We start from the raw sequence: 27,639 nt of genomic DNA, 5'->3' as shown, positions 1-27,639 counted from the left end.
TTACTCGCTTCTCTCAATCTACATTCTACCTCCACTTTCACTCCACATATATATATATATATATATATACATATATATAATATGCATATATGTATATATAATATGCATATATATATAATATGTATATATAATATGCATATATATATATATGCATGTATACATATGTATATATATATATATATATGTATATGTATATATATATATGTAAATATGTATATATATGTAAATATTTGTATATATATGCATAAGTATATGTATATACATATATATATATATATATATATATATATTTATATATATATATATATGTGTATAATATGTGTATATAGTATATATCTGTATAGTCTGTGTATAGTATATATATATATATATATATAAATATATGTATATGTATAATATGTGTATATAGTATATGTATGTATAGTGTATATATATATATATATATATATATATATATATATATATATATATATATATGTGTATAATATGTGTATATAGTATATATATGTATAGTATGTGTATAGTATATATATATATATATATATAAATATATGTATATATATGTATATATATATATATATATATATATATATATTTATATATATAGTATATATATATGTATATATAATGTGTATATATATAGTATATGTATGTATATATATGTATGTATATACATATATATATATATATATATATATATATATATATATGTATGTATGTATATATATATATATATATGTATGTATATATATATATATATGTATGTATATATATATATATAGTATATATATGTATATATATATATTATATATATATATATAGTATATATATGTATGTATATAAATATATATATTTATGTATATATATGTTTATATATGTATATATATATATGTATACATATATATATATTTGTATATATATATGTATATACAGTATAATATATATATATATATATATTATATATATCATAGATGTATATATATATATATATATATATATAATATATATAGATAGATATATATGTGTGTGTGTGTGTATATATGTATGTACAACACTGAATGGGTCCCAATGATTGGAAATACATTTTAACAACCACAATGCACTTTAATTCTAAGCCATCAACATTGGGAAACCCAATGGAGGGCACATGCAGAAATTGAAATGCGGTACTGCCAAGGATTCGAACCCAGCAATGACATGACAAGTGGCATAGTGACTTACTAACTACACTATGAAGAGAGATTGATAGCATATTTCTTGCTTCTAATTGTAATATATATATATATATATATATATATATATATATATATATATATATATATATATATATATATTTCCCCCCCACTTAAAACACCCCTTACCGTTGTATGGATGTTTCTCATTCTTCGCATTGTATTCTGCATCTCGGTGATATGCAGAACAAGGATGACATGTTCTCAGAGGTTCCCCCGATGAACCTAAAAGTACCCTCATCATTAAACATTACTTTGTTCCAGACCTCTGCTGTCCAGTGCTGGGTTTTCTTGGCAAACTGGATCAGTTTCTTCTTTATTACCTCGGTGAGTAATGATTTTGTAGGAGCACGCCGAGTTTGTAGATCCAAGTCTTTTTGGAGACTATGCTCTATAGTTCTGATTGATATGTCTCTCAGAAGTTCATAGTGCTTTTTTTTTTCAGTGTAGAAGCTGTTATAGCAGGGTTAGATTATTCTACTTCATGCTTGAGAATGTTGTCAGTCCTCTAGGAAGTCTCCTATTAGCACCAGAACAGGTTTTCATTTGTGCCACAACACCACATGATAGCTCAGCTGCTGTATGTTTAAGGTTGTAAACTGCCTGTTGAGAGACCGTTACTGCTGTTATTTGTTGCACAGTATCATGGTCAAACAACAAGATTCTCTTCTGTTGAAAGTTAAGTTCTACCCATTCTGGAATTACCGAGAGCAGTTATTATATTTTATAGGCATTCAAAATTTTGTCTTGGATTCCTGATTTAAACCTTGAAATTAAAACATTTTATACTTCACTGCATACATGTGATGTCCTGCATACATACATACGCACATATATATACATATGTGTGTATATATATATATTTTTTCATGAAAGTGGCAGTTGCCGACAAGATTGACGAGTTAAACACCATATGAGGACGGAGCCTTTATTTGTACGACGTTTCGCTTATTACAGCTTTTTCAAGTACAAGTTGAGATACATATACTTAAGATTAAATAAGGGGAAAGGAGGGAACTGGGAGAGAAAAGAAGAATGGGGGGGAAGGAAGAGGAGGAGGAGGGGAGGAGGAGAAGGGGGGGGGGATGGAACATTGGGAAAGGTTGAGAATGCTGACCCAAATGTCCGTGGGCGAAATGTTCACAAAGGGTGGTTTAGATATTTAAAATTTTTGCTGGCCATGGGTATTAGGGGAATTATGTGGGGCAAAATGTTAAACATGCCCCTGTTTTGTTCAATAGTGTTCGTTCCTTGAATGATTGCTGCTTCTAAACACTTCCTGCGGGTTTTGTCTGGTTCTCGTATCAGCAGCTCTGCATTCTTCTCTCCTCCTCCTCCTCCTCCTCCTCTTCCTCTTCCTTCCCCCCTTCTTCTTTTCTCTCCCCATTCCCTCCTTTCCCCTTATTTAATCTCAAGCATATGTATCTCAACTTGTACTTGAAAAAGCTGTAATAAGCGAAACGTCATACAAATAAAGGCTCCGTCCTCTTATGGTGTTTAACTCGTCAATATATATATATATATATATATATATATATATATATATATATATATATATATATATATATATATATATATATATGACCCTTGCATGTTTACTCTTTAAACAAAGTCTCTTACGTCTATAATGTAGCTACACATCTTCACCATAACTAGGACCCCGTGTATATATTTTCCCTGCTACCATAGTAAACCTAATGGTGTCTCTTGGTGACAAAATATGCTTTCTTCTTTGAGCAATTTTCCATTGATATTGATAATTAATAGTGCATGTCTGCATCAATTCAAGGACTTTGAATAAACAGAGGCCCTCTACCAAGATGAAGGTGCTCTCAGGAAAATTATTACTGCTGTACATGAGATGGGAGTTGTTGTTGTCGATCCGTGGATTGTCTGGCTGAGCAGTCCCGCCTCCCTGAAGAATGCCATGGGGTTTCCCACAAATCCCTTACAGAGTATATATTGTGTTTTTGGTGTGGATGATTGTGTACAAAGCAGTTTTCCATAATGTATGGGTTAAGTCAAGGATCAAGCAAAGTCAAGTCAAGGATCACCTTGACATGAATGGCACACAAACAGTTGCTGCAGCCTCCACAAACCTAGCATACCTACTACACTACATAGCAGAACACCCACATACACCAGAAAGTATCAAAACAAAACCTAAATACTCCCTTCTCTTCCTCCACAACAACCAACCACCAGACACCATCCTTGAGAAGCACGTCCATAATCATATCTCTCACTGTTCCATCGACAAACTGAGAGACAGTACATTGCTGCATACCAGACTACCTGAGAAGGGAGTAGGTTTTATTGATGTGGAGGAAGTAGATTATTGCAAAGCATTGACATAAATCTTTAATTTAGACCTTGATGTACTAACATCTGCCAGTGAAGATGGAGCCAGTAAGGACCTTGATGATGCACTGCAACTAATCTTAGTGGAAAAGCTTGTCATGAAAATGAAGAGCAAGGACATGTACTATATCCATGTAATAGATTCAGATATAAATTACTGTAGGCTGTGCAGTCTTGGATGAGATTGTATCTAAGTTTAGGAGTTGGATGAAATAAGATATCTTCTAGAAGTTATAGATATGAATATTTTTCTGAGAAGGTCTTGTATGTCATCTCAGTGTCATCTCTTCAATTCTGTGTAACAACTGTCCCCAACAGGAGTCTCCCATTTATATCCCTCCCCAGACCTGCCACTCAAGTCATCTTGGTCCTCTCCCAGACCAAATTGCCTTGCCAGAACTGCAGACCCATCTGCTGAAGCCAACTCTCCCTCAGATGCTCCTGCTGATATAACCATTGATCATCCTGTGCTTGGAGATGGGTTTGCAGGTGTTTATGGGGATGATAATATATTGTGGATCACTTATGATACATAGGGGTTGACTGGATACAAATATTAGATCTTAGGACATTCTAAGTTTAAGCCAGATTGGTATTTTTGTAGTGTCTTGACCAAGTTTTATGGTGATGTCTACAGGTATCAGAAGCTATTGAATTATTGTAAGAGATAGTAAATTTGAGTAAGAGCAGAAAGCACAACTTTTAAATCCCAAAGTTCAGTTTAGTCTATGTAAAGAATCGGGCAACAGTATTTGGCTATACATATAATGGTAAACATTGGGGGACCAATGACAGGTACCTGTATGTAGTGGTCCAGGAAGAGGGATAGCAAAGTTGCCCATTTAAAGAACCTGTCAACCCCCTCTATTTCATCAGGTTTACTGACACCCAGTCTCTGGACTGGGCCCAAGATCTCTCCATATCAACTTCATCTTTATTTTATTGTACTTTTTCACACGTGGAAAACTGACAACCATCAACAGACCCATTCTCTCAACCACTTTGAGCTTGTGACATAGAAACAGTCCCAAATCGATACAACACAGATACCAGTCCAAAGTTTCTCCCCAGAGAGATCTATGGGAGGTACTGAGGACAATGCCAGCCAATGTGGGGCTGTGGGTTTTCCTCCTAGTGAAACTCAACAATTGAATGATTGATTAATTGGTACAAACACATAACGTATTTTTCGGACCATAAGGCGCTTTGTACAATAAGGCGCACCCATAATTTGCTATTCCCCGTCCTTATATAAGGCGCACCTGGTCTCGTCATTGGATAATCATGCATATGTGAGTGCATTCAGAACTGAACATTTTCTTTGTTGAATGAAAAAAATAGGTTGGGATTTAGCAAAATTACAAAAATAAATGATATATATTTTTATTTTGGTCAGTGAAATCAGACCACCTCCATGGACGGTCTGCCCTGCCAATACTCCTAAAAAACAACAAACACGTAACGGGAATTGTGGGGAATAAAACCAACATTAGCCATTTTATTCCCGGAATTCTCTATTCACTTAAAAACATAAGATAACAAATGAAGGTAAATTTTTAGTTTCGACCATGGGCACAATATAGCAATAAGAATTAATTATTAATTTTGTAAATTATAATGTATCAACGTAATATGCAATTTTGTGAGCGGAAATAAAAAACAAAAAATGTGCTGAAACAGATTTCGTAAGTAACGAAGTCGTGTCAGACGAATGGTACGCCATGTTTGTTATGATAGATGCCGACGTCGAAGATATGAAAGGGTGATAAATTTGTCTAACCTAACCTAACCTGTGTTTAATAAATCATTACCTGCAAATTAAATGTCATCCGGCTTGTCGTCGTGAGAGACGTTGGCATCCCGATCCTATGCTACCGACTTCGTTCATTAGCATATTTGCTTGTAGCAAGGTATTTTTTATTTTCATTTCCACCCACAAAATTGCATATTACGTTAATACATTTTAATTTACAAAATTAATAATTAATTTTATATTGCTATATTGCGCCTATGATCGAAACTAAACAAAATACCCAAATGACTACAGTCTGAGTGGAGCGAGACTATACCAATGCAAAATGGCTGTCTGTGTTGTGGACGCTATCATGACATAGCCATGATAGCGTGAATGAATACTGTGGCATGGACCCGAAAACTGTCGAAGTTTTCGCAATTTTCTTGGTTGTAACTTTTTTTCTAGGCCTATCATAAACTGTCGCCGTCGGCAGGCTAGCTACGAAACGTGTCAAAATAGTACGTCACTATCCGAGGCATTTTTTTTTTTTTTTTTTGCACTGAAGCCACACATAAGGCGCACCACCTGATTTTGGCCGATTTTAAGGATTTTTCCCGCGCCTTATGGTCCAAAAAATACGGTACATATACTAAAGGCTTTTTTCATCATTACAGTGGAGGTAGCCAAAAAGCAAAGGTATAAAATCCACTCCCACCTATTCCATTCCCACATACTCCACTCCCATTCACCCCCTCTCTCCCTCTTATCAAAGGCATCATTAATTGGTAAACATTATATTCATATTTTTTCATTATACTCAGAATTTCCCATTTTCACTAGTTTTATTCTCTATTGCATAAAATTAACATAATAAAGTGCAGCACTTGACATTGTGGCACTTCCTCTTGTCTCAGCTTAGCTCCTTATAGATGAAGGGTCATCCATGTCTTCTGGCCACTGCCCTGGGTCAGAAGCAATTTTCATATAAAACTATGAATTCAACATATATGATTTCTCCAGTCAAACACCAAACTATCTAACATTAATTTATTTGTTGTGTTTTAATCCATCTTTGTAGTTATCCTCCATATACTGGGGTATTGATTGCATAGTAACATGCAGTCAGTACTTTAGGAACTGTTTTGGAATGCCATTACTGACCAGAGCCACACATTACTCATCTATTTTAGTTTAAAGTCTTTACTTGTAAAGGAATGATGATACTTTTGTGCTACTGTTATTCCTACTGTATGATGTACCCTTGAATCTCATCTTTACAACTGTGAGTGTGCCTCTTCCTAATCCCTCTCTGGTGGGAGGGAAAAGAATTCTGCCACTGTGCTCTCATGTGCGTCATGAAAGGCAGCTAAATGGGGCAGAGTAAGGGGACCAGGGATCCTGTATTTTTATTTTCCTCGTATAAAAAATCTAAACACGAGTCTGGGGGTGAGGACTCCGACTACATTAAATGTGCATGGATTGGTACAGATGCTAGTATAAGGGAAGGGATTGTGAGAAGAAAGATTGTGTAAGTGCTAGTGAAACAAGTTGAAAGGGAATGGTGGTTTTGAGTTTGGGAGTTTGGTGGGGAGGATGTCAGGAGTGACGGAAAGGACAAGGGTGGGAAGGAGTGGCATTACTGGTAAGGGATGAGATAAGTGAGTGGTGAAGTGGAGGGAAGTGTCGAGGATAATGTGATTATGTGGGTGACTGAAATTGGGATGGGAGATGTAGGGCAGAGACTTGGAGTTTGAGGGAAGTAGAAAGTAGGAGCCTAAATGTGTTTGAGATAAAGTATTTAAGAAGTATGGTGAAGGTTATGAGGACTGGTAATGAGAAATTAATGGGTGAGGCAGAGAGCAGGGGTGAAAAAGTGTGTTGATGGGATTGATCAAAGAATAGTGACTGGCAATGGTCCTTGGGCTCTCCATCTTCTGAGATGTACTATTGTCTGTGATGTATTTACCTAATCATAGTACAGGAAAGTACTAATGCTCATAGGGTCCCATCTACTCTTAGGTGGTACTAGTATGGGGCTGTTTCTATATCACTGGCTTTGAGTAGTAAGAGAGAATAGTCACTGGAAGTGAGCTCTCCTTTTGTGAAAAGGTTAAGTAAATACAGTTGAAATTTATCGAGAGATTTTGGATGGACCTAGTCCAGAGAGCTTGTCAGTCTCTTGGAGCTGCAGCTCCAAATGGTGCATGGGAAGTGATGGGTATTAAAGTTTGCCCCTCTTACAGGACTATTACTAGCTGTTTTTTTCAAATTAGATTACCCGGTATTATTATTTTTTTTATCTTACTCTTCTTTTCAGCAGTGGGAAACCTCCCACCCTTTAAAGATTAATGGTCTGTGGATTAATCTCGTGGTTAAAAATGTCTGTTATATACAATTAATGTGGATGATTGATTTGGTGTACAACATTTTGTTGTTGTTTCAGAAGCAATACCAACACTTCAGAATTAAGTGATCGTGGTCAGAGCCTTTTGCGTAAGAGGACCCCTCACCAAGTTGCAATTGTAGACAACAAGACTCCGTGCTTCAGTAGTAGTGAGAGTTTAGGAGGACCAGTTACAGGTAATAATGTTATCATTGTTTCTTCCATTTTGTATTTTGCACTATTCAGTGCCCTCAACCAAAACTTAATAGCTATGCTTTCTTGCATTCAACCTTACCTGTATCTTCTATCTTTAGTCTATTATTTGTATGTATACATGAAGTATAAGAATTCTTCATTACTCACTCTCCATTGCTTATATTTTTACAGATTTGTGGCATTATAGGTAATGTCAGATGAAATGCCATATGGCAATATTACAGATCAATTGTGACTCTAATTTCTCATTAAATTGTGTAAAAAAAAAACAGCAATAGTTTATGCTTGCACATAATTCATTGAAATGATGCCACTGAAGGATATTGGTCACAAGACATGAAAAAAACTTGTACAAACATAAATCAGTAAAATGTCAGCTTCAAGGAAAAGGGGACCATGTATATATTGTTTGGGAATATGGGTGTAACTGATAAGTTGGTTTGAATTTATCTGTTTCATTAGTAGGATGCCGAACACGCAAGTTGTCCAGTAGTGTTTCGGAGTCATCTGGACCTTCAAACAAGGAGGTCAAGTTTATGAAAATTGCACATGACCATCAGATCAAAGATGAACGAGTTGTCTTGTTGTCTACACACAAGATACCCTTCCACATCTTCTCAGCACTCCCATATAGCAAGTCAAAGCATTCTGGGTAAGAGAGTTTATCCAAAGTTTGGTTTTTGGTCTTATTTATGATTTTAACTTTTTGTGGTAATAAGATTCTAGAGCTATAAATATTGTTCATGATACTTTTACTTTTGACTGGATATATTAAGGCTACTTAAGAGCTTTAACAGATGATATATGGTTGTGATAGTATGTAGTACAGTTAACTTTTGATTTACACTTTCTCCCAATTTCTTTTCCAACCCTGCTCTCCTCTTCACCTCCTCATTTCTCACTCTATCCAGCCTAGTAACTCCTACCATACTTCTCTGACATTTTGTCTCAAACATTTAAACTCTCACTTCCTCTCTTATGTTCTGTGTTTCTGCTCCATGTAGTGCTGTCTGCACAATTCCTTCATACAATATCCTCTTAGCATCCATTCCCAAATGTCTGTTTCTCATAACACTTTTTAATCCCCCAAGGCAGTTACTTGCTTCTCTCAATCTATATTCTACTTCCACCTCCACTCCTCCCTTTCCTGCAACATTCGCACCCAAGTATCTAAAGCTATCCACTTCCTCCAGCCTTTCTCCCTTAATACTCACTTTTAATTTGCTGCCATCCTCAACCCTTGTACATCTCATCACCTTACTTTTACCTACAATGGTCTTCAACTAACTTCTTTCCCACACCTTCTCAAACTGCCACTACCTTCCTTAATCTCTCCTCTGATCCTGCTACAAGCTCAGTGTTGTCAGCAAACATCAACTGGCTTATCTCCCATTTTTCTCCATTTTAACCATCTCCAATCCCCAATCCACTACTCTTTCATTTACCTCACACACCACCCCATCCATGTATACATTGAACAGCCATGGCAGCATGACATATCCCTGGCAAAGTCATGGCCAAGAGTGGTAGTGCATGGTAAAATTGTACTACATAAATATAGGAGATAACACAGGGCAATAGGTAATGTAAATTTTTGTGCCCTTGCAGACGTGGGGATCATCATGGACGTATTGATGCAGGTCGCAGAAGGCATCCCTCTGGAAGTAGACCATTGTCAACAATCAGTGATGGCATTGATCCTACACACATCTTGGGACTGGAAAAGTCAGATGAATTCCAGGTGGAGTAAATTAATATAGTATTATCCTCTTCACTTTGATTCCTTTTACTTTTTTTATTCTGGCATAAGTTATGCACTTTAGTTGAAGTTCTTATAACTCACCATTCTCACTTCCACACCCTGATAGGGCAAAGCCCTGTCAGTTGTGGCAAACCGCTAAGATTTGTAGGCTGACGTTAGGTCTCCTCCCCATCTGGCTAGGCCTGTCAGGAACCAATGCAGCAAACCCATAGTGGGTTCAGAATCAAACTTACGACCTCCTGCTTGTAACTTCAAGACAGTATCCACTGGGCTACTGTACAGCCCTGAGGGTCACATGCAGGACAAAATTGAGCCTGAGTTAATCAAGACCCTGTTTTCTCCTGAGTTTAACTCTTAACAGAATAGAACAATATGGTGTCAGCCTAAATAAAATCTGTGATTGGCATGGCTAGTGAAGAGGATATTAGAAAAATTTGTTTATGTTTTATTTAAATGTTTTCTTACTGATCTGTTGCCCCAGATCTCTCTTGGAGAAGATCCATGAGTCCCAGGTAACCAGCAATAGCCACTGGATTGGCTCTAAAGTCACTTGTAGAAGAGATTGTGTTTTTGTCTGGATTAAGTGGGGCATTGTAAGATGTGCCATTGCTCCCAGGTAACCAGCAACAGCCACTGGATTGGCCCACAAGTCACTAGTAGAAGAGATTGTGTAATTGTCCAGGTAAGGCTGTAAGGCAATGTATTTGTGGTTTGGCTTGCATCTCGCCCATTGCCCTGAGTAAGAAGCAATGCAGCAAGACACCACACATCCACAGCAAGGCCACTTAATTTGATCAGCAACCCACTCTCTCTGTCCCCTTGTGCAGAAAAAAGGGATAAAAATCCCTTTGGGCTGCATCAAAATATCATTCACTTGTAACAACTTCCTAACCTCCCCCATACACTCCCTTCCATACATCACAGCATCATTCATACATAACCATTCATCCCTATCATCTGCCCTCTCCTTTCCTCAACAGACATCCCCCTCTTTCTCAATGCCCCTTTTACCCCATCCATCAATCTCATCTTTGGTCACCCCCTTATGTTCACTCCATCCACCTCTGCCTTCCACCTCTTTTACTAATGTTCACTCATTCTTTCCATGTGTCCAAACCATTCCAATACTCTTTCATCAGCCCTCTCTCCCAACACCTTTTTCACCCATGCTCTCCTTCTTGCATCCTTTCTTCTCACTCTGTCCAGTCTAGTAACCCTTACCATACTTCTCAGACATTTCATCTTAAACACATTTAAACTTTTCCTTTTTGTGCCATGTTTCTGCCATATACAGTGCTGTCTGCACAATCACCCCTTCATACAATCTCCTCTTAGCATCCTTTCCCAGATATCTATTTTTTGTTGAACTTTTTAATCCCCCAAAGCATTTACTTGCTTCTCTCAATCTACATTCTACCTCCACCTCCACATCCTTTCTTGCCACATGTGCCCCCAAGGATCTGAAGCTATCTACTTCCTCCAGCATCTCTTCCTTGATACTCATTCCAATTTACTGCCATCCTTTCCCCTTGTACATCTCATCACCTAACTTTTATCCACATTTATCTTCAACTTCTTCCTTTTGCACACCTTCCCAAACTTCATCACTAACTTCCTTAATCCCTCCTCTGATCCTGCTATAAGTGCAGTGTTGTCAGCAAACAACTACTGGCTTATCTCCCATTTTTCTCCATTTTCTTTAACCATCTCCAGTTCCCCTCCCATTACCCTTGCATATTTACCTCTTGCACCACCCTGTCCATGTGGGGTACAACTGTGAGGTACTTTTGTCAAGTGCCTTCTCTATGTTGAGGTACACTCAGTCCCCCTCTTCTGTCTTGCAGTGCATCAATCACTCTTGAGTAAAAGCTTAAAAAGATTGGACATGCACAAACTGACTCTCAATCAAGACCATCCTGTAAGCCTTCCCAACTACACTTAATAAGTTAATTCCTCTGAAACTACTACACTCACACTTGTCCCCTTTTCCCTTGTAAAGTGGAACTATACAGGCATTCCTCCAGTCCACCGGCACTACCCTCTATCCATCAAATATTAGATATTCTGCATGGCATTCATCCAGACCAGGTGCCTTACCTGCTCTCATCATCTTAACAACTGCCATGACTTCATCCTTCCTTATTTCTCCTCCATTTTCCTCACTCATCATGGTCATTTTCTTAGTACTTTCCAATGCAATACCTTTCCCTCCCTATCCTCCATCACATTTAGCAACTCCCTAAAATACTCTGCCCACCTTCCCCTTACTGCCTTCTCTTCCATTATCATCTGTCCATCTGCACCTTTTACCTTTTCTTCTCTACTTGATTTGCCTCCTTTTCCTCTCTTAATTTCTTTCCAAAACATCTTTTTATTACTTTCAAAATTTTCTGTCATACTCTTTCCCCATTTCACATCTGCTCTCCTCTTTGCCTCCTTTACCTTGTGCTTTACTTCTCTTTTCTTTTCTTTGTACCTCTCATATGACTCGCTTGTCCTATTTTGTAACCAATCCGTGAAAGCTCATTTCTTCTCTTCTACAACCTTCTTTGTTTCCTCATCCCACCACTCACTACCCTTCCTTCTATTTCCTCCTGTCCTTCTTGCTCCACACAGCATCTTTGCACACTTTGTGACTCCCTCCTTGAACCATCCCCATTCCTCCTCCACTCCTAGCTCTACTCTATCCTTCACTCCCTCCCACTCCTCCCTCAGCTTCTTCTTGTACTCCTTTTCCTTTTCATTTAAAGAGTTCACTCTAAGCACCTCCCTACCTTTTGTCCTTTTCCTCTTTCTCCATCTATCCTCCACTCTCAACTTACCTTCCACCAAAAAATGATCTGATATTCCCCCACTCTCTCCCCTTAGCACATGTATATCCTTAACTCTTCCTATTATACTCCTATCTACCACTACATAGTCCATTAATGCTCTATCTACCACCCTTCCATCCACCACCCTCTCCCATGTATACTTATGCTTGACTTTCTTCCAAAACACTGTATTTGCTATCATCAACTCTCTTTCTAGACACATCTCCACCATTAACATCCATGCACATTAAAAGACCCAAACCTTTTAATTACTTTCAAAAAATTCTGTCATTGTTCTCCCTCATTTTACATCTTCTCTTATGCTTTACTTCTCTTTTTTTCTGTGTATCTTTCATATGTTTCTATCATCCAGTTTTGCATAAATGATCAATTTATGTTGCAGGAGTTGTCATACAGGCAGCTGTTGGTCCCATCTCGCTCATTCATGGCCAAGCCAAGACGACAGCATTCTGAATATTCAGAGCATGGTGATGTGTTAGAACGTGCCATGCACCCAGGAGTTGCCCGTTGTTTCAGCTATGAACCAGCCACGCACAAAGCAACTGCCCACTATGTTCCACATTCACCTCTTTACCAGTCAGACAGAGGTTAGTAAAATAACTAATTTTGCAGGAAGAAATTAATTTCTGCATCAAAAATATTTTGAGTAATATTTGTCTCAAATTTCACTGACAGGAAGAAATATACATCTCTACATTAGAAGTACTCTTGATAATACATGCAATAATTGTCATGGAGGGACTTATGACAGGTAGCTGCATGTGATGGTCCTTTGTAGATGGACAGAAAAGATGCCCATGTTCCAAACCACTTCCATCAGGGGCCTAAAATCTCTAACTTTAACTGTATTTTTTGCACTCTTTCACACATGGAGAATTGACAACTGTCAATTGCTCCCCTTCCCCTGCTACTTTCAGCCATGGACATGGAAATGGTTCCATACTAATACAACACATACAGTAGAATAGTCCTAATTTTTTCCCAGAGAGATCTGTTTAAGGGCCTGAGGATCATTGTCAACCACAGTGGGGCTATGGGTTTTCCACTTGTTGGAACTCCAGGCAACAGTTATTTGTCTTGGTGGTAAGCAGGGGTCCTCATGTACTCCCAGAGAGAGTTCTCTGAAGAAACATTGGACTGTTGTCTGTATATTAGTGTAGGATTGGTTCCATATCACTTGCTTATAGTAGTAGGGCAAAGGAAGTAGTGTCCATTCAGGTTGCTAAAGGAGGTAGACTAGATTGACTGGAGAGATCTCTTTGATTAGGGACAGGAGGGCTTCAAGAGGTTGTGAGAACGAATTAATAGACTAAATGTCTAAAGAATATGAAGAAATACAGTTTTCCATACAGATGCATAGATTTTTGGAAGGATTTAGAAGGTGATATAACCCAAGCAGGAATAAGACATGAATTCAAATGTAGATATGGACTAAGTTGGAACCAAACATGAGTTTGAAGGTATGATAACTTAGAGAATAAGAGATAAGACCCCGTGAACGTTGATCCTTTCCTGTACATTACAATTAGGTAAATATCAGTCAGTCCATCACCTTTGGTCTCTTGTAGAAAAGCCATGGGTTTCAGGTAACTGGCAACAGCCTCAGGGTGAGTCCATGAATCACTCAGGGCTATGAGTCTTCACTCCCAGCCGTCTTTCACTCTTCCCACTTATTTCTTTGCAGTTGAAATCTTCCGTCATGATGATAATGTTGCATAGGATTGATTCCTTTTGTTGATTTGTAGTATTTGTTAGCGTTTCATTATGCTCTACAATTTGAAGTATGTGTGGGGAGCTGATGTGGACTATTGCAGAATCTCTTTTGGGGCCATTTTTTGTCATAATTCTTATGTATATTATTTCTGCTTTGCCTTCACCCATTAGTTACTTTGTCCACAATGGTGTTATTTTGTACTGCTGTTCATACTTTTCCCAATTTGTTGGTTCTATCCATTCTCCAAATTATGTTGTTTACTTTCCCTAGTTGGATGTTGACATTATTCTATAATTTTGTTTTAACCAAATGTATAATATCAGATTTGGTTGCCCCAAAATAACAGTGTATTTTAGTCTAGTTGAAAGTAGGCCCACAACATTAGCATACACTATTTTCAAATTTCCATTGTTGACGGTTGTTCCAATTTTAATTGTGTTGTTTTGGTAATTTTCCTTAAATACCATATGATTTTCTGATTTCTGATGGGCCAAAAAGAAAATTATTCGTTTTCTTGTTCTGTCCTTAGACATTTTTTTCCCCTTAATTTCCTTGACTCTTGTTATGATTACAGTATTCAGATCACTAAAGGGGATAGATTGCATTGACAAAAGAGATCTGTAGGAGAGAGGCCAAATGCAGATGAGATGAGGTGTCTGAGAAGTATGATGGGGGTTACTAGACTGGATAGAGTGAGAAATGAGGAGGTGAGGAGGAGAACAGGGGTGGAAAGGGGGTTGGGAGATAGGGTTGATGAAAGAGTATTAGGATGGTTTGGACACATGGAAAGAATGAGTGAAGAAAGACTAGTAAAAGAGGTATGGAAGGCAGAGTATGGGATCCAATATATTTAACGTTTTGCCCAGCAGGGCTTCTTCAGCAGGGCTCTCTGAAGAAGCCCTGCTGGGCGAAACGTTAAATATATTGGATCCCATACTCTGTGTTTGGCCTCTCTCCTACAGTGCTGTTGCAATCATTGCTGCTTTTACTCAGAAGAGATATGTTTAAAGATGGGAAGGTTTTAAGAGGTCACTGGACCAAATTACAAAGACCACATATCTAAAGGATGTGAAGAAATGTAATTTTCCACATAGATGCATTAATACTTTGAATAGCTTAGGTGATATACCCCATGTTCAAATCTAAATATGATAATTGGAAATCAAGGATATAGATTTAGTTGGAACTGTATATGAATTTGAGGCTAGGTATGATAAAAAAGAATTAGAGAATAGGAGGTGGACACAACAAATGTTCCTTTCCTGTATATTACAATTAGGTACATACAGTCCACCCACTTGTTTCTTTTAGTGAGTTAGTTACCCTAGAGTAGAAACTTAACTAGTTGGATACACATGATGTACCACCTTAAGCCAAATTAATTGTTGTCAAGATGAAGACCCTTTGGTTCATCTGTCTTTAACACAATTTTTTTCAATTTGGCTGTCATACTGGTTGTTCCCTAGACTGGCCTAGCAGTCCTGAGCATACTGGTTAGTGATACTGGTATGTAGTTGAGGTGGTCATCTTTGCATCCTCCCTTATGAATTGGGACTGTGTTTGCCAAATTTTCTAGTCTTGGGGTACTACTCTCTTTATCAAGTTGTTGATCTTTTCAATACAAGTCAAATATTTGCGTGCACCTCAGGTTGCCTGATGTACAATGATGCATCACAATACGTGCACTACTTATTTTTATTTATTCATTCTTATTTATTTATATTCTTATGTCCCTCCACTCATACTCCTTGCACTTCACATTCCAAAGGCAAGGATGAAGCTGTAGTAAATCTATAAACACTTTATTTTGGCAGGTTGTATTTCTTGTATAAGCTTTAAGTTACATATATTATGTATCATATAGGAAAGATTGTCAGTCCTACAGAGTGCTCTAGTGGAATAGGATCAGATAAGCAATAAATGAATATAAACGCGAGTGTGTTGCTTCTTGTCCACTTGGATATAGGTGCTATCCTGGAGAACTTAGAGCGTGATGTACCTTCCCCCTCAGCGTCAGGATGGGCACTGTCCCACTGCATGAAATTAGAACCATTGTGAATTGTGTGGTGTGTTGGAAATCTCGTCCACAACACTACAAACAACACATTGAGTAATGTGTTTGTGCTGCATGAGGCTCAATGTGTAAGGGCCTTTATGTTGCCATGATTGTTTAATGTGTACATGGATGATGAGGTGGTACAGGAGATAGATACAAGGGTAATTGGAAGAGGGTAAGAGATGGTTAGAGAGACTGGAAGTAAGTGGGAGGTGAGCCAGTTGTTGTTTGCTGATGACAGTGCACTTTTGGCTGGGTCAGAGGAGGATCTGAGACATCTACTGACTGCCGTTGGGAAGGTATGCAATAGGAGGAAGTTGGAAGTAATAAGAGCAAAATTGTATCATACAGGAAGGGGAGCTATGCTCGTAGTGAACCCATCTTTGTATCTCGCAACATCTAGTTTGTTCTTAGATTCTTGTATGGTGTTTGTACACACTATTGTTTTGTCCAATTTGTTCTAGACATCCTCCACTCTGTGTGGAAAACTTTTTTTTTCCAGGTCTCTTCCATAACTATCCATTTTGAGTTTTTCATGTCTCCTTGTTTTTCTTCTATCCCACTTTAATAAGTCTTCTCTGTCAAGGACTTCCATCCCTTTCATGATTCTGTAAATGGCCAATAGATTGCCTCTTTCTTTTCTTTGTTCCAGGGTTGGTAGTTCGAGTTTAGACATCTGTGCTCATATATAAATTTTGAAAGTGTTGGGGCTATCTTTGTCGTTGCTCTTTGGATTCTTTCTATTTTCCTTATATTCTTGTTTTACTGGGTGTCCATAGTGTTGCAGCATACTCCAATCTTGGTCGTATCAGTGTGACTAGTATTTTTTTTTTTCATTACTTCATCCTAGTAATTAAAAGCCACCTTTATTGATCTTAGTAAATTGTAGGTAGGAGGGGGTTGCCATGTAAATGAAGCAGCTGGCCCTGCCTTGTCCTGCTGCATTGCTTTTGACACTAGCAGTAGGCAGGGGACAGGGATGACCCTTCATCCACAAGGAACAGAGATAAAAGGGTAAAGATGGATGGGTAGGGGTTATATGCTTGCCTTGGCTTACAGTCTCCCTTGTAAGGGGAAGAAGTCAGTTAGTATATAGATAGGTAGATAGTTTACTTTGATAGACATTACATGTTACATTCCAATGATGCAACTGCAGTACCCATTTCTATAGACAACATGGAGTAAACATCCAGAGCTAGGTGTGTTCCACTTTAATATGGCCGTGTTTAGCACTCCCAAACTTAAGAGACAGGTTTATACCGAAATAAAAATCTGGTAGGCCATATAGTATACCAAAGAAAAATTTTACAGGCCACATACTATACTGGCACCTGTATTGCTTTAATAGTTTGGGAGTGCTAACCACAGGCAAACTAAAGAGGAATGCACTGAGGAATGCACCGAGGAACATGCACAACTCTGTAGATATCATATGTAAATATGGAGTTTGCCAGTATGTATTTGTACAATGCAAATAGTGTAAATCAACTCCTAAAGTATACATTGTTAATCTTAATGTGTATTACCAGAAATATTGTAATGAATCTTCACATTCCTTACTGGAATGTTTCCACTTCATGTTACTATTTTGTCCTGTTGACATGTCAATCCTCTCTAGGTTCAGTGCAACATTGTATTGCATAATAATGGCATTCATTTCTGGGAAAGAGGCGTTAACTTATGGAAAAGGAGTGATGACATATTGTGATTGTAGGTGTAATTCTAATTTTGTTAGTTTGTGCCCCTACTGTTGCCATTATATTGCTTGCTGTACGGTTTACATTTTTCATTAGTGAAAAAAAAAAGGATGACATGAGTATGTACATTAATTTAGGAAAGAAGAAAATGTCTTATTGTGTTAGCAGAAATGTATAGTTGTAGGAACATTTTGAATTTTAGAAAAGTAGGTTTGTGATAAGGATGTGAGGAGCTAATGAAACTAAGGATGTCAAACCTGATAGATTGGTACATTTGAACAGTATAAATCAGATATTCTGAGGCCAAGTAGGCCACTCTATTGAGATAGTACTAGTTTATGAACAAGATTGGAAATAGTGTATGAGGTATCAGAAAAAGGTAAAAAAGTGGTAAAGGGATAAATGATATAACTGGACTTGCTGGGAAATTTGCCACCTCTTGTAACTGATAGTTCACTGTCAAAGGCAGTACTGGAGTAATGTGAAAAAGAGAGAGCGAGTGATAAAGTGGGTGGAAGGAAATAAAAGACTATTTAATTTACTAATTTTCTTTGTCTTTATTTGTATCTTATAAATTAAGTTCAGAATTTTAATCAGTATACTTAATGATGAAATCATAAAAGAAGTAAATATATTAATTTTATCTTTCATAATTTGGAGTTTTTAATGTTTTATTGTAATGTCTTGTTTTTTTTTAATTTGCTGTATAAAACTTATCCATAAATTCTGAAAGTTTTTAATTTTATTAATTATGTACAGCGATTTCTTAAAAGACATAGATTGTGTGTGAAGGAGAGGGAGCAACAATGTGCTATGTGTTTTGTGGGGAAAAGATGGGGTCTGTTAATGGCAATAGCAAGGCTAATAGTGTTGGTTCCAGGCTTGGTGGCGAATACCAGCAACCCTGTCCTTGGCTCGATGATCCTGGTGCGTGCCCTAGAGCCAGGAGAACACATGTATAGGAACCTATATAGGAAGGGTACTTACTTAAGCATTTACTACATTTCGTCTTCCATAAACTTTATTTTTTCCACTGCTAAAACTTTGTGTATGAACTATTGTGCAGTGTGTGAGGATTCTTTCCGAATTCTATCACTTTCACTTCGAGTTAGAACAATTAAGCTCCAGCATTCGGTGTTTTATGTTTACCCAACTCTCATATGTGTAAGGTATCTTGCATGTGAAGATGTTAATAGGAAATTATTTGTTGAATCAGTAAAGCTTTGACAGGGTAGTATTGCATGGTCTTCAGGCTGCCATATAGAATGGCAATATTGTTGTATGGCAGTCTTACACTTGACATTATGAAGATTGATTGGACATAATACTTGTCACTGTTGGCATTGTGCACTTATGCTTTAAGCTCTTTGATGAGACTTGGTGCAATGGTGCACTGTTTTGCCTATACCTTATTGTTTGGTACTCTAAATTATTTTTCTGCCAAATTTATGCAGAACAATTTCCCAAATATTTTAGCTTTCTTCTTTCAATGCCTAAACTGATGAAGCCTTGAAAGCTGTTGCAATGCACCTGGCATGTTTTTTTTATACACCTGTGAAAAAATATGTCAACTGGATTTATGTATTTAGACCTTAAGTATAAAGAATACAAGAAATTATGGTTTTACTTGAATGCAGTTTTGTTCATATGTAACATGATAAATAGATAATGAATTATTATTTCAGGTTTTGACTGGGATGAATGGCGAGTACCAACAAACCAGGCAAATAGCCTTCATTATATTCCCAATTTGCTTGATGATCCAGAGTTGAGGGCAGGCAAGCACCGTAAATTGCTGCGATTTTCATCTTACATGGTATGTATGTAGGAGAAGTGATTCCTAATGGGAACTATGAATATGAGCTTGTAGTTTGTGTTGGGGATATGGTGTGTAACAGTAGCATTTTGTTTATCATTCTTCTTGCTTCCAGACTTCGGTCATCGATTATACAAAGCCATCAGAATTGAAAAAGGAATTGAATGACAAGTTCAGAGAGAAATTCCCTCACATTCAACTGACACTGAGTAAATTAAGAAGGTATGTTTTGAGAAAATTTAGCCCTTAGGCTCGTAGCTTAGTATGCTTAAGTTTTATCTTTTGTATAGCAATTCAATTTTTGTAGAAGGTAAGTACAGTCCCCTCACTTCATCTGTTTATGACACACACGAGAATATGGTGGCAGAATTCTATCCTCCACTCCAGAGTGATGTGTGTCATTATTTAACAATATATTTCATGGGTTGCTTGATGCTCATAGGGATATGCATTTGTTCTGCTGGGTAAGAATGATGGGAGAATGGTGTTGTCTCCAGGGATTCAATACACTGTTGAATATGTTATTGTGAATATAAGCACATTAACACATTAGAAGTAACAATGGCATACACTCCAGACAACTTTACACAATGCTAAGATAAACAGGAATATGCCTGTCTGTGCATTATAACATGTGGATATTTATACCCAACAGTGACATCATTCTGGAATATTCTTGATGGCATCTTGTGATTGCAAGAACATATATGAAGCTAATGGAACATCCAATCATTATTAAGTATGCATGACAAGCACAGCCACAATTAACTTTATAATTGACAGTATGCCTTATGTGATTACACATGTTTACAGGTATTGTGTGGATTTGTTTGAGGCTTAGATGATTGTCATTGTGTACTACCTTGAGCTCCACCACAAGGACTTGAACCTTTGCCTTAGTGACTGCTGATTATGAAGCAAAGATGATAGCTTTGAGCCAACCAGACCCTATGAAAGGAACAACCTGGACTACTACCTGGTAGTTCCCCAAGGGCACTAGGCTAGCTCAGTCTCTATTTGAATTTCACAGAATCTTTATTATGGCAAGCCATTCAACAAGTTGTCATAATAAGCAGTCGCCAAGGCAAAGGTTCAAGTCCTTGTGGTGGAGCTTGTTTCCATGATCACAGTGACACAACTTGTCAGATGGCTCGCCATAATAAAGACTCTGTGATATTAGAATAGAGACTAAGCTAGCCTATTGCCCTTGGGGATCTACCAGGTTGTAGTTCAGGTTGTTTCTTTTGTAGGGTCTGCATGGCTCAAAGCTATCATCTTTGCTTCATAATAAGCAGTCACTAAGGCAAAGGTTCGAGTCCTTGTGGTGGAGCTTGTTTCCATTTGTCACAGTGACACACAACTTGTCAGATGGCTTACCATAATAAAGACTGAAATTAGAATAGAAACTGAGCTACCAGGTTGTAGTCCAGATTGTTTCTTTTGTAGGGTCTGGTTGGCTCAAAGCTATCATCTTTGCTTCATAATAAGCAGCTACTAAGGCAAAGGTTCATGTCCTTGCAGTGGAGTTTATTTCCACTCATCATAGTGACATACAGCCTGTTTTCAAATCTCATCAACTCCTGTACCTATGTCAAGAGGTGCACTTCTAAGGGGCTGACACTCTGTCTTTGGATTGGGCCAACTTTGATTGTACAGTGAGACCACTCATTAATGGACATTAATTAGCTGTATTTGTGGTGTTTTCACTGTGTTTTCGGTGTTTTGGAGTGGTTTTTGGGTGCCATAGTGATTGCACGCACTAAACAACAGCACTAAAAACACAGCAAAAACACCGCAAACACAGCTAATTAATGTCCATTAATAAGAGGTCTCCCTGTATTTCTTAACATTTTCATACATGGATAAATGACAGCTGGCAACTGTTCCCCCTCCTACTACCTGCAGGATACCACCATTGAAACAATAATGCAGAATTAGCCTAGCCACTGATGCAAACTGCCTTAGATGCAACCACCACACAGAAAACACAGAGCACCTCAAATTATAGTGTCCTGCACTTACAGTCCCTAAATACCAAAATATAACTTCCCTGAGTGAGTTATGGACCTGCCTGTTGGCTGTTGCCAGGTACATAGGAACCATAGGTGTTCTGCAAGAGACCATAGACAACTGACTGACTGACTAGAACCCTCCTATATGCCATTCTAAGAACACTTTAGAGACTGGTCCTTCTAAAGCTACTGCATTCATATTTGCCCCTTTTTCCTTTGTATAGAGGAACTACATGCACTCAGCCAGTCCTCTTGCACATTCTCCTCCTTTAGGTACACAATAGAAAACCTTGCTAACCAATCCACTATAACTGTTCCTCTCTTCATCAGACACTTTATGTGACACCCAATTAATTCAGATTACATACCAGCTTTCATTATTTCCAGTGCTTCTCTGACACATCTTTCCTTATAGCCCTGTCAGTTATTGTGCAGTATAAATTACTTGATAGCATTCAGTCAATACTTTAGGGATTATATGGGGCATCTCTACAGACCAGAGCCACACGTGGTTTTGTCAGTGTTTCTATTTGTATAGAAATGATGCTACTTTATTGTACTGAGACTGGCCCTCTATTATGTTGACTGCTATGACCCCATTATGTTGTCTTTTCTCATAGAGAAATGATGCTACTTTATTGCACCAAGACAGTACCTCTATTATGCTGACTCCTGCCCCTCCTCATATTGTGTTGTACCACTTTTTTGATTATTTATTTCCATTTTTGCCTCTGCCCCTTGTGGTACGGGGAAGAATACTGCAACCAGGTTTTCCCACTCGGGTCTTAAAAGATGGCTAAAATGGGATGGAGAGATGGGACTAGGTATCCTGCTCTCTGTAACACTATTCTTACAAGAAGTCAAGCTGTAAGAGGGTTTGGGAGGAGATTTCCCACCAGAACCCTAAGGTTTGGGTCTTTTAATGTGCATGGGTGTGGTACAAGATGAGAGTAAAAGAGAAGAGATAGGCATTATGTTTGTGAGAAGGAAGATTGATGTGTTAGCATTAAGTAAAACTAAGATGAAAGGGAGGGGTGGTTTTGAATTTGGGAGTGTAGTGGGATTGATATTCCAAGTGTCTATCCCATACAGTGTCATAAGGGCAATCACCCCATCAGTCTTCTCATTGTGTCCATCCCCAGATATGTTTCTTGTTACATTTTTCATTCCCCCGAGGCATTTACTTGCATCTCTTAATGTACAGTTCACCTCCATTCCCATTCTTCCATTCCCTGTTACATGTGACTCAAAATACTTTAAAACTATCCACCTCCTATATCCTCTCTCTTTTAAGACTTCCAAACTCCTTGCTACCCTCACCCCTTGTATATCTTATCACCATACAGGTAGGGGGTGTGTGGATCAGAATTTTGTGGTAAGACAGATATGTGAGAAAATGGGAAAAGGTAAGGATGTTTTTTTTAGGCCTTATAGATTTGGGAAAGGCTTATGACAGGGTAGACAGGAAGGCACTGTGGGAGGTATTGTAGATATATGGAATAGGAGGAAAACTGTTAAGAGCAGTCAAGAGTTTTTATGAGAGTAGTAGAGCCTGTCTCTTCTCTCTCTCCCTGTCTCTTATCTCTTTCTTCTCTCTTTATCTCTCTTCTCTCTGTCTGTCTGTCTTCCTATTGTATCTCACTTCCTTCACTATGCTTTCACAAACACCCATACATTCTAACTCAATCTCATTTTCACCCATGTTATTCTTGATGATGCTTTTATTGAACTACCATTTTTCATCACTTGCCAGTTGAATCACTACTTCCACTCCTGACACCCTATCTCACTCTCAAATTCCCCTTTTATTTAATTTTTTTTTCTTGGAGATAATGCATTTAGTTTTCTTCCCTCACATGTTTCCATAGCCACACACATTTAAAGGCCTAATGACAAGGAATTTGATTGCAGTTTTCTCCCCAAACCCCATTTTACAGTGACTCTTCCCAAGAGAAAAATATTGATAAGGATTAGTTTCCCTTACTCCATCCCATACCTGTGACGTATGAAACACTTTGTTGCAATTTTATATCCCATCAAAGCATAAAAGAAAGAAAGAGGGAGAATTCTCATAAAAGGTAAAGGATAGATTTGAGGAGACAATAGAAAGGAAGACAGCAATAATAGAGAAATTAATAATCATTCCTGTATGAATAGATTTTTCTCTAATGTAAGTGAATGATGTGGGGTCTGCTTCATGGGGGGTACCCCATAGAATCACTAAAGTATTGACTGCATGTAAGTATAGTCAGTACCCCAGTATGGGCATTATGAATTTATGTGTGAATTAATATTATATTTCTTTTCTGCAGTTTGAAGAAAGAAATGCTCAAGATTGCTAAACAGGAGTGTGGAATTGATTTACTAACTGTGGCACATGGATATGTATATTTTGAACGGCTGATCTTGAAAACTATAGTGAACAAACAAAACCGAAAACTGATAGCAGGTGCTTGCCTCATATTATCTGCAAAGATGAATGATGTGAAAGGAGAAGTATTGACAAACTTGATAGAAGTAAGTACTAGTCAGGGGCTTAATCATTACAAGCATGATGTATTCATTTTAAATAATTTTTCATGCACAATATTTCCGTATGTTTGATTTTATTTTAATTTTCCAGAAAACGGAGAGTACTTTTCGTTTAAATCGTCGGGAACTCATTCAGTGGGAGTTTGCTGCTTTGGTTGCCCTAGAGTTTGGTCTCCATATTCCATGGTGGCAGGTGAATCCTCACTACCAGCGATTACTCTTTGAGTCTTGACTTAGGAGACATCATGTGGCATCATTCATTGGTAATGATTGAGGTGCTAGTACGTAACAGGGATGGATGTTGTACAGTATCTAATACTTATCTTCTTCTTATTCATATTCTTCTTCTTCATCTTCTCCTTTTCCTCCTCCCCTCCAAAATTAGTGCTAAAATATATTACTTGTCATCTTGCAGGTGTACATGTAGATCTTGACACTGGATGAATGAGTAATGTATTTAGATGTAGGTAGATGTCCAGGAAGTGCTTTGGCTGTAGAGGGAAATTGCTCATTCAGTATTACAAAAGAAAGCATAATTGACCGGTGTCTAGAATTTCCTGTTAAGAGCTTTACAGTTAAAAGATGACTGCATACAGTGATAGTTTGTGTCAAAGAATATTTACCCCATGATGATATATGTGCAATTGTATAATGTGATCCATTGTGATGATAGAAACTGAGCTAATTAAGCCAATATGTACATGCCCATATTTTGTAATAGATACTTAAAATCATGCAAACGTTGTCCTCACTGCATAGCTTTGTGTGGAAAAAATCCATATTTCCATAGATGAATACTTTGTGCTCAAAATGTGATATTTATTTCATATACTTCAAGAAAGAATATTATAATTAGAATAAATACTTGGGCAAGAAAAGTAGTAGTATTGTGCATGGAAAATAGCCATAGGTGTGGGAGTGGGAAGCAGATGGGCTGGTAAGACTTATTTTTAGTGGAAGAAGCTGGATCTTCTTCTTGATTGTCATTGATTGCAGTTGTTTGTACTTAATATGGAAAGAATTATTTCAGACATGTTCAAAAACAAATGTACAGAAGAAATGAGGTTTTGATTATGATTGTGGAGTATTTATTGAGGTACAATTAGGATTAAGTATATAATATTTTATGGAAAATTCAAACATAATACTTGATTTTGGTACAAGATATCAAGGTGTGATGTTCAGTCAGTATGTGCAATGATGGTTCATGCAGTTTATGTTTATTTAGAATTTGTCTTAAGAAGTGATCTCATGTGTCTTGTTTTCATCACTATTCATAAGGTGCACATAGCTGGAGTATTTACTAAAATAGCCAGTTAATTATTTATTTTCATTGAGCAGTATGTATTAATATGCTAATTTGTTTATTTAACTTTTTGTGATTTAGCTTTTGTCACAGGTAAATGGCAGCTGAGAGTACATAAAGCACTTAGGGCTTGAGATAGATTCTTGTGCTGAAGCTAGAAGGAGAAAGATTTGGACATCAGTCATGTCCACATTTGTGGGATAGTGCTCCTCAATATTTTTCCTTATTCGTGAAAATACTCTCATGTTACAGTATATGTAAATTGTCTTGCAGAAAGTTGGTAACACATCAGGAGTGAAACTGAAACCACTCAGTTTCAAACTGTACAGACTTTGCTAATTGCATTTGATACTACCATATTAGTTCTCAGTTCCTTCCCTTGTTATACTTTTAAAATCTTAAGTCTTGTTTTATCCTATTTATGTTTTCTTGGAGGAAGGGGTGTTTTGTTGCTTAACTAAAGTTGTACCTGATTGTGTGAAATACCCAAATGCATCCAAACAGGTATGTTGTGGGTTAACTGTCAATTAGTCTAATGACAAACTATACATATATTTACTTTTTTATATATATGTATTTATGCACCACATTTTGTGTGCATATTTCATATATATAATGTTCTTACATAAGATATTTGTATATCCATGTATAATTATATCTTCCCACAAGGTGGGTACATGCCTGGCAGCAGCAAAGGTTGCCCAGCCAAATGGGTCCAAGAAGAATTAACTTGAATATTTGTTTCATTTCCCAACCTTCTCAGATTAGATTGTCCTTTCCTCATAAACTTATAATTTTAGTTTGTATTTCTGCATTACTTTTACCAATCTTGCATGCTGAAATTGCCCCCATCCTCTTCCATGCTTGTTCTTTTTTTAGTTTTCATTATCCATTCATCTTAATTCTTATACCTGACACTCATTTCGACCTGCAATTTTTTTTCCATGTATTAATTTTCTCTATAGGTAACTTTACCACTTGCTAAAATCACACGGGAGGAGTTGGGAGATAGGGTTGATGAAAGAGTATTGGGATGGTTTGGATACATGGGAAGAATGAGTGAGAAAATATTAGTAAAAGAAGTGTGGAAGGCAGAGGTGGATGGAGGTGAGATGGTTGGATGGGTTAAAAGGGGTGTTGGGAAAGAGAGGAATGTCTGTTGAGGAAGGATGGGAGAGGACAGGATAAAGGTGAGTAGATGATGGTTGTATGGATGATGCTGTGATGCATGGAAGGGAGTGGGTAGGGGATGGGGGAGGGGAGTTAGGGAGTAAGTGTGAATGATATTTTGATTCAGCCCAAAGGGATTTCTCTGTCTTCTCTTTTTCTGTATGAGGGGATGGAGAGGGTGGGTCATAAATTAAATGAAGTGGTCTTGCTATGGATGCAGTGTCTTGCTGCATTGCTTTTGACCCAAGGCAGTGGGTGAGATGCAGGGATGACCTATCATCCAGGAGCAAATAAAAAAAAAAAAGGGGGAGTGATGAATGGGAGTGGAGTATGTAGGAATGAAATGAATGGGAGTGGATTCATGACTGGCTACCTCCCTTGTAAGGGGGAAAAACCCTTGGCATATGTACATACATGTACCAAGGCTTTTTCCCCCCTACAAGGGAGGTAGCCAAAAAGGAAAAGGCATTAAATCATTCCCACCCATTCCATCCCTAAATACACTCCACACCCCCTCCACGCTCCCTCTTATCTTAGCACCACCTGGATGACGGGTCATCCCTGCATCTTGGCATATGTATGTATGTAAAATCACCTGATCCATTTTCTTGACAATATTTCTTATGATAGGGAAAAAGCCCTTGGTATGGATGGATTTATTTTATATATTTATTTGTAATTGGTGAGATGTAGGTCTTTGTAAGTGCATATGGGCCTGGGAGTGAGAAGAGTGTAGAAGAAAGGGAAAGGGTAGCTTTAAATGAGTGCATAGAGGGTTTACGAAGAAATGTCAATGTAATGGTACTGGGAGGT

General features: G+C 37.7%; 1 protein-coding gene across 5 annotated transcripts in view; it reads left to right on the top strand.

Annotated features, from left to right (window-relative positions):
• Positions 1-26,391, top strand: part of LOC143019963 (CDK5 and ABL1 enzyme substrate 2) — a 37,620-nt gene extending 11,229 nt beyond the window's left edge. The window contains exons 2-10 of one of the 5 annotated variants that reach the window (XM_076176011.1): positions 1,497-1,559; positions 7,772-7,908; positions 8,393-8,579; positions 9,536-9,668; positions 12,906-13,110; positions 19,676-19,806; positions 19,922-20,028; positions 24,131-24,335; positions 24,442-26,391. In XM_076176011.1, the coding sequence (XP_076032126.1) occupies positions 1,497-1,559; positions 7,772-7,908; positions 8,393-8,579; positions 9,536-9,668; positions 12,906-13,110; positions 19,676-19,806; positions 19,922-20,028; positions 24,131-24,335; positions 24,442-24,582 (1,309 nt within the window). In that variant the 3' untranslated portion in view covers positions 24,583-26,391. Of the gene's footprint in view, positions 1-1,496; positions 1,560-7,771; positions 7,909-8,389; positions 8,580-9,535; positions 9,669-12,905; positions 13,111-18,870; positions 19,233-19,675; positions 19,807-19,921; positions 20,029-24,130; positions 24,336-24,441 lie in introns of those variants that run through there. The other 4 variants (XM_076176010.1, XM_076176013.1, XM_076176012.1 and 1 more) reach the window with 4 other exon arrangements.
• Positions 26,392-27,639: the final 1,248 nt, after the last annotated feature.

The sequence above is a fragment of the Oratosquilla oratoria genome, chromosome 38 (assembly GCF_046742065.1).
Source record: "Oratosquilla oratoria isolate Oo_2021 chromosome 38, ASM4674206v1, whole genome shotgun sequence".
In the NCBI taxonomy this organism is placed as follows: Eukaryota; Metazoa; Arthropoda; class Malacostraca; order Stomatopoda; family Squillidae; genus Oratosquilla; species Oratosquilla oratoria.
Note: the sequence above shows the minus strand (reverse complement) of the source record. Positions and strands in the feature narration are given on the sequence as shown.